Source organism: Cygnus atratus, chromosome 22 (genome assembly GCF_013377495.2).
Source record: "Cygnus atratus isolate AKBS03 ecotype Queensland, Australia chromosome 22, CAtr_DNAZoo_HiC_assembly, whole genome shotgun sequence".
NCBI lineage: Eukaryota > Metazoa > Chordata > Aves > Anseriformes > Anatidae > Cygnus > Cygnus atratus.
The window spans coordinates 142,174-155,156 of NC_066383.1; the positions used below are offsets into that span (position 1 = coordinate 142,174).

General features: G+C 45.7%; 1 protein-coding gene across 1 annotated transcript in view; it reads right to left on the minus strand.

The window, feature by feature from the left end:
- Positions 1–1,589: 1,589 nt before the first annotated feature.
- The window catches only part of MSANTD2 (Myb/SANT DNA binding domain containing 2), a 29,805-nt gene continuing 18,411 nt past the window's right edge, over positions 1,590–12,983 (minus strand). The window contains 2 exon segments of the mRNA XM_035555911.2: positions 1,590–3,060; positions 11,929–11,989. Coding sequence (XP_035411804.1) covers positions 2,202–3,060; positions 11,929–11,989 — 920 coding nt within the window. The 3' untranslated portion in view covers positions 1,590–2,201.

The following is a 12,983-nucleotide window of genomic DNA, read 5'->3' on the forward strand; positions in this document are numbered from 1 at the left end:
CCTGGAGCAGAGGCAAGGTCCCAGAGGGATTTGGGGGGGGGATTTGCAGGGCCGGGGGACACGGCGCATCCTCCCAGAGCGAGGTCTGCGGGTACCCAGGAGGCGAGGAGCTTGGCGGGCCCCAACCGACGGAGGACACCAGCGGATCCCTTCGGCAGCAAAAGCAGCCTCGAGCACGGCAGGACGCGGCCCTGGGGACGGGCGAAGCTTTGGGGACCACTGGGGGATCCCCCCCGGGCTGGCGGAACGGATCTTGGCGAGAGAAGAGCGGGGAAGGGACGGGACGGGGGCTGCAGGCCGGCGATCCCGGCCGCCGGATGCCCTCTGCTGGGAAGAGCACCGGGAGAGGCTTTGCTGCTGATCCTGGCCCTAGCGGGTGGTAGAACCCTTATTTCTCCCCGAAAAGCCTCCCCACGTGCTTCCATCGCTCAACGCTCCAGGAGAAACAAGAAGTCCCTCTGCTAGGTGAGGCCGCGCACCGGACAGCCTGAGAAGCCTTAAACCCGCCCCCACTGCCAGAGGATCCCAAGTGGAAGAGCCCCATTTCCACCCATTTCTCCAGCCCCACGCTCAGCGCCTGGCCGCATTTGCAGCTTTTTTGACCTTAGCTTGCTTTTTCCAGTCCCAAATTGTCAGGGAAAGTCGTCACTGAACACACAAGGAGTCCTTCAAATGCTGCCCTGCAGCAGCGAGGAGGAGCCTCCCTGTGCCGAGCCATATCGAGCGTGAGGAAAACGATGGGGGCAAAGGCGTCTCCTTGCGTTTCCTAAACGGTGGGCGTTCGATGCAGCTGGGAAGCTGTGCCAAGGGCCACGGAGCACATCCAAAGGCTGTTCGTCTTCCCTGCTGCCACTCCGCAGATGATGTTCCCAAGCTGAAGACATGTCCAGAGCTGGGGGGGGAGGGGGTCAGAAGGCAGAGGCTGGAGGCAAAGGAGGAGACTCAGCTCCACCACGGGACACACTGCTGTCCCACAGCCCTTGAGGCACAGCCACCAACCAGGGCCACAAAGCCACCTCCACTCCCTCCTCTCCCCAAACCCTCTGTCCAAGCCTGGCAAGAGGGATGCTCACGCACCCATGCTGGTAACAAAACAAGCAGAGCCACACTCACCATCCTCCATAGCTGCCGACCCCGGCCACAATACAAACAAAATGGAAAGGCTCTCGCAGGGACGACCTCTGGAATGAAGCCCCAGTGGAAATTTCCAGGGTGCTGCTCAGAGCCCCGGCAGGAAAGCTGTGTCCCTGCAGATGGATCCCACCCCAGGAGGAGAAAGACAGCTCTAGGAGTCCGTGCGCATTTGCTTGATTTTATTAGGACCGACACATTCATCGTATGTCACAACGTCACTGATCAATGAGCTTTAGAAAAACCAAAACGCCAGCACCAGCCAGCAAAGTAATGGGGCTTATATAGTAACACTTCTGAAAAGGCTTTAAATGCTTCCTCCCAGCCCTCGTGCCCCCCCCCCTTTCCCCCCACCCCAGTTCTCACAGCTTTGATTGTATCCATAAGCATGGTTTGACAAAATGTTTCCCAGCTGCCAGGTTATTCTCACAGAGGCTAAAGAGAACTCAAAAAAAATAATAAAAGCCCAGGAATTATTTTAATGTTAAAAATAAAATAAAATAAAATAAAATAAAAGCAGATATGGCAACACTACTAGTAAAGTGGAATACATCACAGAAACAAAAGTCTTTGCAGGCAACACTGTTTGGATAGGAGAACACTTGATGGGTGAAAAAATGTGAAATTCTAAATTATATACAATAGTATCTAGGGTGGCTTTGAAAAACAGTCTCATTTAATGTGATTCAAGGTTTAACTTGCCATTATCTATTGCTTATTTATTCAGATCTGTAATAACACTTAGAGACGGATGTGTAAAAATGAGACAGTGGAAAAACCACTTTTCGTATGAAACGCCAAGCGTACGCTCAGTCCGATGTGGAATGTACCTACAGTCATTTCATGTACAGGGCTCTCATCGCAGCGCTGCTCGGTGCAGATCCGGCTGGTCTACGGCTGTCCCGCATGCCTGGGGCGAGCTCTTTGAAACTGCCCGCAAGCATCTTTCCCTCTGAAACGCATTTCAAGTGGAAAGTCTTACTTGCCCGGCTGTGAACAGACAGGATCTGAAAACGTCCGGTAGTGAGATGGAAACAGGCAGAAGCCCTAATCCTTATGAAGGACGAGATTCAGTTGTTAAATTTTAAGGGGTATCCAATGGCTTTTTCCAGGCACTCTACCAAAGAGCCAGCAGAAAGAAAATCCCTCTCCACTTCCACAAATTTGATGTAGATGGATTTTGGTGAGACACCGGGCTCTACAATGCAGTTCTGAGATAAAAACGCATTGATCCCAACCCACTCTTTGCTGAAGGTTTTGGTGTTTGCCTGAAAATGTAAAAACAGGCACTGCTGGAGAGTCCTGACCTCGGCAATGCCAAGGTAACAGTAGATAATTCGGGCAGACTCCATCTCCACCCCCACCCGGAGAGAGGCCTGCGGTGATGGCACCTCCAGCTCCCCTTGAGTCTCATTGCCAGGATCGGGGCCTCGGTGCTCCGTGAGAGGCGAGTGGGGCTTCTCATGACACTCTTCATACCCAATGGCATACAAGCCCGGGCTTTTGGGGATGCCTCCTGGTAATAAATACTGAACGATATTTCCTCCTGTTGGCTTGGAGTGAGCAATGGGTATCCAGTCAATCTCCATGTGCAGCTCCAGGCACCTTGCTTCACTAATAGTGATCTCTAGGAATTTGTAGTAAACATTTTTCCAGTTCATTTTCTGTACTCTGGTCATGATAACCCTGCCCTCTGGCTTCTCCGAGTTGAAATACTCCCGGAGCCGTTTGCCAAGGGGCACCTGCGAGCTGATCTCTGCGTAGTGGTAGCGAATGTCCTCCTTCCAGCGCGTGTTGTAACCGATGCCAAAAATGGCCAGTTTGTTAGAGAGATGTAGCCTAGAGAAGTCTGTCCAGCTCTGAAACAGCTCCCACTTCAACTGGACAGACTCCAGGATTTGCATTATGTTCTGCATCACGTCACGCTTCCTGGAAAAATGAACAGAAGGGTAAGCTGTCAGTAACCGCTCGGCTAAGATCAGAGCTGCTAAACCACCCCAGCCAACACACCAGCTTTCAGAAAACACTAATCTGCTGCTCGGCACAAGGCACAGCAGAGAAGGTGCGAGCAGGGCTGCTGCTGTCTGCACGGGGAAGGCTCGATCTCAGCACTGCTTTACAGAATGTTTATGAATTGGGCAGTGTCAAGGCTGAAAAGACAATTGCGAAAATTCACGTGCTGAGGAGCTGAAGAACCACCACGCTGCACATTTGCTAGACTGCTTTTTAAGCCGTGGGTATTTAATTACTGTATACATCCTACATTGCTACATGAATTTCCAGACTGCAACACCACACTGATCTCTTTTAATTAACCTCATCAAAAACAAAACAAAAAAACTCTCAAACAAGAAACTGAACTCCATCCAATCCCCTCTAGCAAACTGTGCTTTCTGCTGGAAATAACCCGGAGAAGAAAACGTGAGCTGCCCTGCTGAAAGATCTCCAAGTTCAGGTTCAGAGAAAGATTTCTCCTCTTATTGCTACCACCACACCCAGAACCACACTGCAGAAATGTACCTGTATTGCTTAAAAGCAACTGCAAGCAAACATTTCTCTGGTACCACTAAATTAATGTGAACTCTTTTTTTTTTTTTTTAACAGATGCATGTACAGCCCTGAAATACTTTGCTTCAGCTTGTCCTGCTGTTTCCTCACAGAAGTCTAAGTGCATTTGCCTTCACCTTGCTCAAAAAAAAACAAAACAAAAAACCCAGAACTTTCCTTTCTTCTTGAAGCAAAAGGGTTGTCTGTTTTTACCTCCATGCTTCCATAATTCCAAAAATGGAAATGGATTTTGTTTCAGCTTCCCAAATGAAAAAAAAAAAAAGTTTGCAAGCACAGTGAGCAACTACAGTGAAGACCAGGGCTGACTTTTCCAGAGCAATCTCCCTCTTTTCCTCTTACCTAAGGCTCTCGTTTCAACCAACTGCACGCAGACATCCTCTTCTTGCTTATTTGTAAAATTACTATCTTGCCCAGAAGCTGTGCATGCACATCAGCACGCGGTCCATCAAAGACAACTGAAGCTGCATCCCTAATTTGTTACCGACACTCACATGTTTCCACCTAAGTCACTACCCTGAAATTAGTGTCAGTGAACAACGGGTTGTAATTGTAAAAACACAAAACAAGCCAAGGAGATCCAAATGCTCGCTGCCAGCACCGGGCAAGAAACAGGGCTCCCGGGACGTGGAGAACTCACCCAGGCCACAAACCACAACCCAAATCCACCCGCGACAAGTGCGCCTCTGCAGAGCAGAAGATGCAAGCGAAGATTCCCTACTCCACAGCTTGCTGCTGGATCGGGACACAAGCGAAGCATTAAGCCGCACCATGATGCATATCTGAAATCCCTCCAGAGATCAAATAACGAAGCGCTTGCATTTCCAAAGATTTCTTTTGGCTGCTAATAACGACGCCAGTGTCAAAGTAAGTTTCACTGCAGGGATTCACGCATTGCTAAGCGATCAGGCAGGAGCATTTGCATACATCTGAAGTAAGCAGGATGAATGAGACACTTCGAACATAATTAGTAGACAGAACTATTGATTTTGAGAATTCTTGCCCTATAATCCAAGTCATAGGAAGATAGCACAATACTGTTGGTAACTGAGAAACATCTTGGTCCAGCCAAAGTCATTTGAGAGCTAGCTCCACTCAACTCTCCTCACCTACCTGTTACACTACATCTGTAAATCTGCACTACAATCATATGGGTGTCACCACGTCCCAGAGAGGATCAGGGGCTGAAGCTACTGGATGCGTTTTCTCCTCCCACTTCCCATCAGAACGACATAACGCACCTCAGTCCCTGCAGCGGGTGACAGAGCTTTCTTCTGCGGGGTGCACATGAACTCCCTTCTTCTTACGGGCTCTTACCACCCACCTCTGCCGATTCATCATGGACCAGCACCAAAGGCAGCAGAGCTGCACAAGCTTGCAGTAAGTGAGGAGCTGCCAAAGCTGCTTCTTTTTACCTGAGGCAACTTGTGTTTGCTGTGTTCACGAAGATTGCTTTAATTCCCTAAAATCAGCCTTCTGTAACAGCTCCCTACAGAGTTAGGGCATGAGACTGGTGAGACTGTAAGGTCAGAAGTATCAACCGGTTATGAAACAACTCCTTAAGCAATAGCGGACAACACCCCACAAACTGCACGGGACAGACACGGGGCTGAGATTCTCACAGTTACTTTTCTGCCCAAAAAATCTCTACGTGGAACACAGGCAGGTTATAAAGGTATCTCTTTCCACTTTTGCATTATATTGATCTAATGGTTCAAAGGAAAAAAAGCGTTGGGAGCTACAGACCCTTTCCACAGCGCGAGAGGGGTTCAATCGTTCCATCAACTTCACAGCTTCTCAGCTCAAAAAGCTTTTTTTTTTTTTTCTTCCTAGGTGCTGCACATCCAAATCAAGCCTAGTATGCTCCAGCTTACTTTACAGGGACAAAAATGAAGAGGCAACAGCATCCCAAGTTTTATCTATTTTACTCAGAGGACTGCTGGGGACTGACTTCAGTTTGCCAGGCAGGTGGTTCAACTCCACAGTGAAGTTTAATATAAAGGAACATGGACTGGCACACTGCGTTTTCCCAAATGCAACACGTGATTTTGGGAAAGCTCTCCAACTGCTGGGTTTACTCTAAGCTATCCATTTCTTCCTTGGCAGACTGAAGTCGGCCTGGTCTCAGGACTGTTACGCTCCCTGCTGAACTTTACACGTGTTAGGTGACCACTGGCTCTGCAAGCTTCACACAAGCCCAAGCCCAACACACTGAGTCTGAGCAGCCCAGGCCGAAATCACTCACTCCACCCAGTGAGAGGTAGGGCTTTATCCATCTAGCATGCAGTGTATTTCAGCTTTCTAGCAGCAGCAATCTTGCCAACCAAGCAGAAGAATGTCTGGATAAACCTTAAAAGGCATTTTGGTAAGCGCATCGCTGCTGTGATCAACACGTAACAGAGTTTGTAGAGCACTAAGGAGGGAACCTGCTTGGAAAGCACAGGATAAGAGCCAGAGGTTGTTAAAAACACCTGTTGCATTGTCAACAAACTCTTATTTCTTATTTTAAATTACTTCTTAGAAGTCACTTCCACTTTCCCCAGCCTAGCAGCAGAAGAGAAGACAAGGAGAGAAACACCATACAAGAAAAGCGCATGAGTATTTACTTCAAATACATTTATGTTTACAAACCCTACAGCATACAAGCCTGAACTTTTTCAATGGATAAAAGTGGAAAGAACATTCTCTATAGCTTTCCTGATGCTTCTTCAGATGCTGAGCAGCAGTGTCACTATGCTTGGAAGATGTCATCTCAGACTTGCACTTTAGACTTTTGGAAGTGTAAGTTCATCCTCTGGGGACAAGACACACAAGGTGACATAGTAAACAGCTGGCTCAATGCAGGGCTGTGCAACAGCAGCCTGTTTTACCAGCGTTACACATTCATTCCATTAAAGAGAGACAGAAGAGAGACAGCCAAACTCAGTTTAAGGAAACAGTCCCATCCAAACTCAGATACATGAGAACACAGTGTGGGTAGATTTTCATTCAACAGTGAAGGAAAAAAGCTAGGAACAAAAAAAAAAAGCCACCTTTATTAATTACACCATAAATACTATTGCTAAACTTAGTTCAGCATAAAATAGAGCTGAAGCTCTGGTAAAAAAAAAAATTAGTCACTCATCAAACAACAACTACTGGGAACAAGAATAATTTCACTAGAGACAATCTCCAGCAGCACCTCACATATCAGAGAAGATACGGGCTTCCCATGGAGGGAATCTATCAGCTTGAGCACAGAGGAAGCAGTAGGGAAAAAGAAATGTTAAAAATGCTCTGCTTTTCATTTTAGCATCTCCCTTCCCCACTTACACCAGGATTCAATAGCTCAGCAGCAGTCCCGCTGCTGAGCTTAACTTTCCCAGTCCCCACCCAGCACCTCCAGGTATAAGGGCACTCCGCACCTTGACCAAAACACTGGCTGATGAAAAATGGTACCAAGTACCCCCAAATCATGCTACAGTCATGACTACACATGGTGCCAAGCCCAGGAACTGGGAAGCATGCAGTACTGTAGCTGTGCTCCCCCATTCTCCAGAGCCAAGAGCTTAAGGCACAGCTAACTCTGTGAAGACAGCCCCTCCTTTCACAGGCATGCAAAATTTGGGCGGGGGGATGACACACTGGGTAGGGGGGCAATTGAGTGGGAACTGGGAATAAACCCCTTAGCTGTAGTTTTGCAATCACTTACACCGCAGCTCTGTCCTGCTAGGTAACAGCTAAATTAATGTGATGTGGCTTAAGCACAGGCAGCTCTCTGCCAGAACACAGAGCTGAGAGCGCTTCTTGTTTTTCTGCTGGTTGCAGGAAGACAGAAACACCTAACATGGCACAGTCAGTAGAAGCCAAACAGTTATTTCTCTCTCTCTTTAGAGCAAGGAAACAAAATCTGAGCAAGTAAAGAGTTTACCCTGGTTCAGCCCTGTGACACACAGGGCCATCTCATTATTCATCTGCAGAAGGTGCCCTAGAGCTGCATTTTACCACGTTGCGTACTACGACCCTCAGCACCTGGCTCAGACTGGTCATCTGCACCTCCTTCTCAGAAGCTTTTGCAACTCAAATGAGGAAAGTCTCAAGACTTGGTGCAAATTTATTCTCAGGCACTGTTTCTAAACAAAAGCAGACTTCAAAGAAACTGAAACAGCTGGTTTCAGTGAAGGATCTAACTCCCCAGGCTTCTTCTATTTCACCTTCCAAAAGCCTGCAGTGAAAAAACCAAACTCCTCAAATTTAAAATAGTAGAACAGCATCTTAAGTAGCGTTTCACTTTTCAAAGCAGTTTACTGGGAGGCAGTAACATGCCAAGGGAATGCAACAGCATGGCCAATAGGGGAGAGTCCACCTGACAGAGTAGTTGTTTTAAAGAGTAGTTGTTTTCTATCTGAAGTCAAGAGGTGCAGTGCTGTCAGTGCTAACAGGCTGTGCAGCTTGCTTGGAGATACAAGGCACTAAGTTTGTTGGTGCATAACCAGGTCCGGATGCTGGTTAAACTCAAGGAAGAGCTCAACCCCTGGCACACAGCAGGCAGAAGCAAAGCACGCTGTCTTGCTTCTGCAGACCTCTGGTCTGTTGATAGCAATGGTGACTTCTTATGTGTATGTTTTATCAGAAGAAGAACAGTCAGAAAAAGTTCCAGTGCTCAGAGAGCTCAGTATTAAAGCCTGAAGCTGTGCACTGTAGTGGAATGATAAGTTTCCTATAGCAAGCACATTAGAGACACTCTCACCTTCATCCCTCCTGTTAGGGAAATAATCTTTATGTGTTTTCTACAACCATGCTCCCATGTTTTTCTACAAGCTGCTCAGCTCAGCTCCTGGAATCTGCTCCCTCATAAGGGGAGCAAAGGATTCCTGCTGGACTGCTGCTGGTTTTCACAGTTCCATGCTCAGCCTCAGGGATATGGAGGTGATAGCACTGCAGAGAAATCCCTTCCAAAACCCCATGGGAGGGAGAAGCAAAGACAGCAATTTAGGAACACATGTACAAATAGCCACGCATCTCCACACTGGAAATTCTCCACTTTAAATATCTCAACACAAGATTCACCAGAAAACGTGAATGTATCTTCTCTGAACACATCATCACTTCCACCAATTTTACTGAGATTATTTCAGCTTTAAATTTCCACATGCCCAAGAAAGCAGACAAACTGGAGGCCTGTGTTCTTTGAAATAAGCTACATGCATTTTAAAACACCGTCCAAAAACATGAATAAGTTTGGCATCTATTTATTCTCTGCAGCTTTCAAAATTAGACATTTTTCTTTTTCTTTTTTTTTTTTTTCAGTTTTTAAAAGTTTTTTAAGTTAAAGATAATAAATACCCAGCTTATCGACAGTATCTGTCAGGCTTCTCCAGACTGCTTGTAATCACTCCAGTCTGAATGTTCATTTCCTTATCTGATTTCCAACTGCTGATTTTCCAATTGCTGATTCCAACTGCTGACAACTGCTGAGGTGCTAAACTGGACAAAGTAAACCCTGGCACACCAGCATGCAGCAATCTTCCACTTTTCAAACCCCTAACTTGAAAATCTGCTTTTGACAGTGCTGGGCCACACTGCCCAACCACATGAAGTTTAGCAAGAATGAGTGCCAGATTCTTTACCTGGGAGGGGACAATCCTGTCTATACGTACAGCCTGGGGGACAAGAGGCTGGAAAGCAGCTGCAGAAAGAGATCTGGGGGTTCTGGTTGACGGCAAGGTGAAGACAGGTCAACAGAGTGCTCTGGCAGCCAAAAGGGCCAACCGCACCCTGGGGTGCCTCAGGCACGGCGCTGCTAGCTGGCGCCAAGGGAAGGGACTGTCCGGCTGTGCTCTGCCTGGTGAGGCCTCACCTCAGGCACCGTGTGCAGGTTTGGGCACCACAGTATGAAAAGGACATAAAACTACTAGAGAGTGCCCAAAAAAGATAGTGAAGGGTCTGGAGGGGAAGACATGTGAGGAGCGGCTGAGGTCCCTTGGTTTGTTCAGCCCAGAGCAGAGCAGGCTGAGGGGAGGCCTCATGGCGGCCTGCAGCTCCCTCACGAGGGGAGCGGAGGGGCAGGCACTGAGCTCTGCGCTCTGGGGACAGCGACAGGACCCGAGGGAATGGCGTGGAGCCGGGACAGGGGAGGGTCAGGCTGGAGGTTAGGGAAAGGTTCTTCACCGAAAGGTGGCCAGGCCCTGGAACAGGCTCCCCAGAGATGTGGTCACAGAATCGAGCCTGTCAGAGTTCAAGAGGCATTTGGACAACGCTCTCAGACACATGGACTGATGTTTGGGTTGTCCTGTGTGAACCCAGGAGCTGGACTCGATGATCCTTATGGGTCCCTTCCAACTTAGTGTATTCTATGATTCTATAACACCTTCTACTTCACATCCCTGACAGTGCAGAAGGCATGAAGAATGCTTATTTACTTCTTTGCTTTTCATTGCTTGATGTAGTGAAACAGCATGTTTTTCAGGTTTCTTTACAGCTTTAAAAGACACGATCCGAGTCGGTTTGATCTGAGTCTGACTTCCTTGCTCCTCAGAGGGGAGAAAAAAAGCCACTTTCAGCAAATCACTGTGTTGGAAAATGCTCTGTGCTTCCACTGAGCACGTAAGATTGGCTTATCACCTGCATGCTTCACAAAATGCCCAAGAGTTCAGAGACACCCGTGAATTTTAGAGAGCTTGGGAGGAGAAAATAAAACCCTCGCTCTGGACAGTCTGATCCAGCCATGCATCTACACAACAGAAATCTGGAAGAGAAGATCAGACAGTATGAACACACCACATGCTCCTCTGAGCCTTGACCTCAGAACATTCAGGTTTATTTTCAATGCAACTCCCTAAGGCACATCCTGAAGGTGAAATTAACCGTGAGGAGCTTCTCAGGGCTGTTCTAAGAGGCGACAACAATGATTAGAGTGAAAAAAAATTATTTTTCTCCAGTTGCTAACTGGAATTTGCTCCACATTAAGGAAAACAAAACTGACCATCAGGTACAGGCTAATCCTGGAAAATGAATCTGAAGAGAGGAATTTGATGAAGCTAAGCCATTACGAAGGTCACTTTAAAAAAAAGATTTGGGAGATTTTTTAAAAAATTACTCAGTTATAGTAAAAAAAAAAAAAAAAACCTGTTACATTACTAGCTAGGGACACTTTGTAGATGTGTACAGCAACAATGATTTATCATCATACACAAGCTCACTTTCCAGCATAGGAAATACCGTATTTGCTTTAGCCAACCCTATAAAAGGGTTGGTGGTGTAAGACACCATGGTCCACATGTGTTCCCACCCTAAAGGGCCTGCAAGTCAATTTGAAATAGCTCACTTCATCACATTCTGATCTACAGTTACCCTATGAGTATTAAAACACAAGAGGCTGGAAGAAAGTAGCCCTGGTCTGAAGAAATATGGCACAATTCCTTTCATTTTTTGAAATACTCCGTGTTATTGTTGGCGAGGCAATGGAGATTCACATGCTCAAAACATTTTAAATGCTCCAGCATTTGTCAGATTAAACCAATCCAAAAGGTTACAAGTCAGATCTGGAAAGTTATAAAAATAAAAATCACGAGCTTTGGCATGCCTTCCCACCAAGGAGGGGAAATGCATGAACTTTTCATGCAAGCATTACTCACACCAAGCCAAGTCAACAATACACACTACTACAGAGATGGTGTCTCGTCAGTCTCTTTCCTCCACTTCACCTATATTCTCCTTTTGATCCATTTTAAATATCTAGTCACTGTGCATCATTGCACATGTAAACACCTAGGTATCCAAGTTATGATCCTGTAATTGGTTTAGTGGAAAAAAAATGTTACAACATAAAGACTGCTTTATAAAAAAAAAGTTATTTTTTCCTTATGTCCAAAGGGGCAAAATTCAGGCAAGTTCATGCAGATGGAAAAAACAGATTATAAATAGATTGAAGAGTTTGGACTCATCTCATGATAACCGTGGCCTGCCCACACACATCCCTAACAGTTCTGATGTGTATTTTATCCACTTTTTAAGTCCTTGCATTCATGCTGTGAGTCTTATTTGCTGTATGATGAAACCACGAATGGACAAAGTTGTGAAGCTTTTCAGATGTTCTGAGGTAACTGGAATAATGCATAAAGCAGATTCAACTGTATGAATAGTCTTGCACAATGTATTTATAATTATAATCAGAAGTTTCAAATATCCTCCCTCCTGCACAATATCCCCAGGGAAATACATTCCAGGGTAAAACATTCATAAATTACTTACTGAGTGTCTTCTGAAGATTCCTGTTTTATCTTTAATGTTCTTTTTGTGGTAGGCATTTCATCTGAAAGGTAGAATTCCAACACACAGTTATGTTTTAAATAATGTTCCTGGTGGGTTTTTTTTCTTCCCCCCCTTTTTTTTTTTTGTGTCTCTGTGTGTGTGTGTGTGTGTGTTTTAAGGCTGAAATTGAAATCAAACTTGCTTCTTAAGTCCACTAAATTCTGCCACATACACAAGACAGCTCCAGATCCTACATCCTTCTTACAAGAAAAAAAATCTTTTATATGACATGGTCAGTTACAAGATCTGAATCTCTCTCTGCAAGTGCAAAACCTTTCAAGGACAATAGCATAATTCCTGTTATTAAATCACAAGTCAATTTAATTACGAACTACATTGTGGGAAAAAAAAAAAAGAAGAGAGACTATTCTGCTTTCAATAGCACATTTGAAGAGCAAGCACCAGAACAAATGCAGCTGTATTCCATTTAGATTTTGTGTGCTAAATGCTTTTCTCATAACTTCTCTGAACATTAAGAATATTGTAAGCCTAAGTGCACCCAAATGCCTCTGTAATACAACTGAATGAAAATGGTGACAAACTAGGAGACCACAGTTTGAGTCACCAGAACAACTAGATGGAATTAGCTGTCATTTACTTATGTTTTGAAGCATCATCATCTCCCCACCATTTCTCTCCTAAGAGAAATTCTCTCACCATATTTCTGACTCCTAAACTCCTTAGGGAAGAACTCTAAGAGAACTAGAATATGGTTAATTTGCAAGTTGGCTGTTTTAATACCAAATTGCAATTTAATCCTCTTTCAAAGCATCTGCATTCACCGGTCCCCTGAACACAGATGTGTATAGGTATGTGACTGCAACTCCCGTTCCTGTTCAGCCTACAAATCACAAGGAAAGGCACACCAACAGCTTTTCCCCCAATTCATCTTCTAACTACTGCCTCACTTGAGTCTCTGCTGAATTTGATCAACTTCAAGTTTCCGACATGAAAATAAGACCTGTTTCTCTATGCTTACACAAGGGAAGAACATG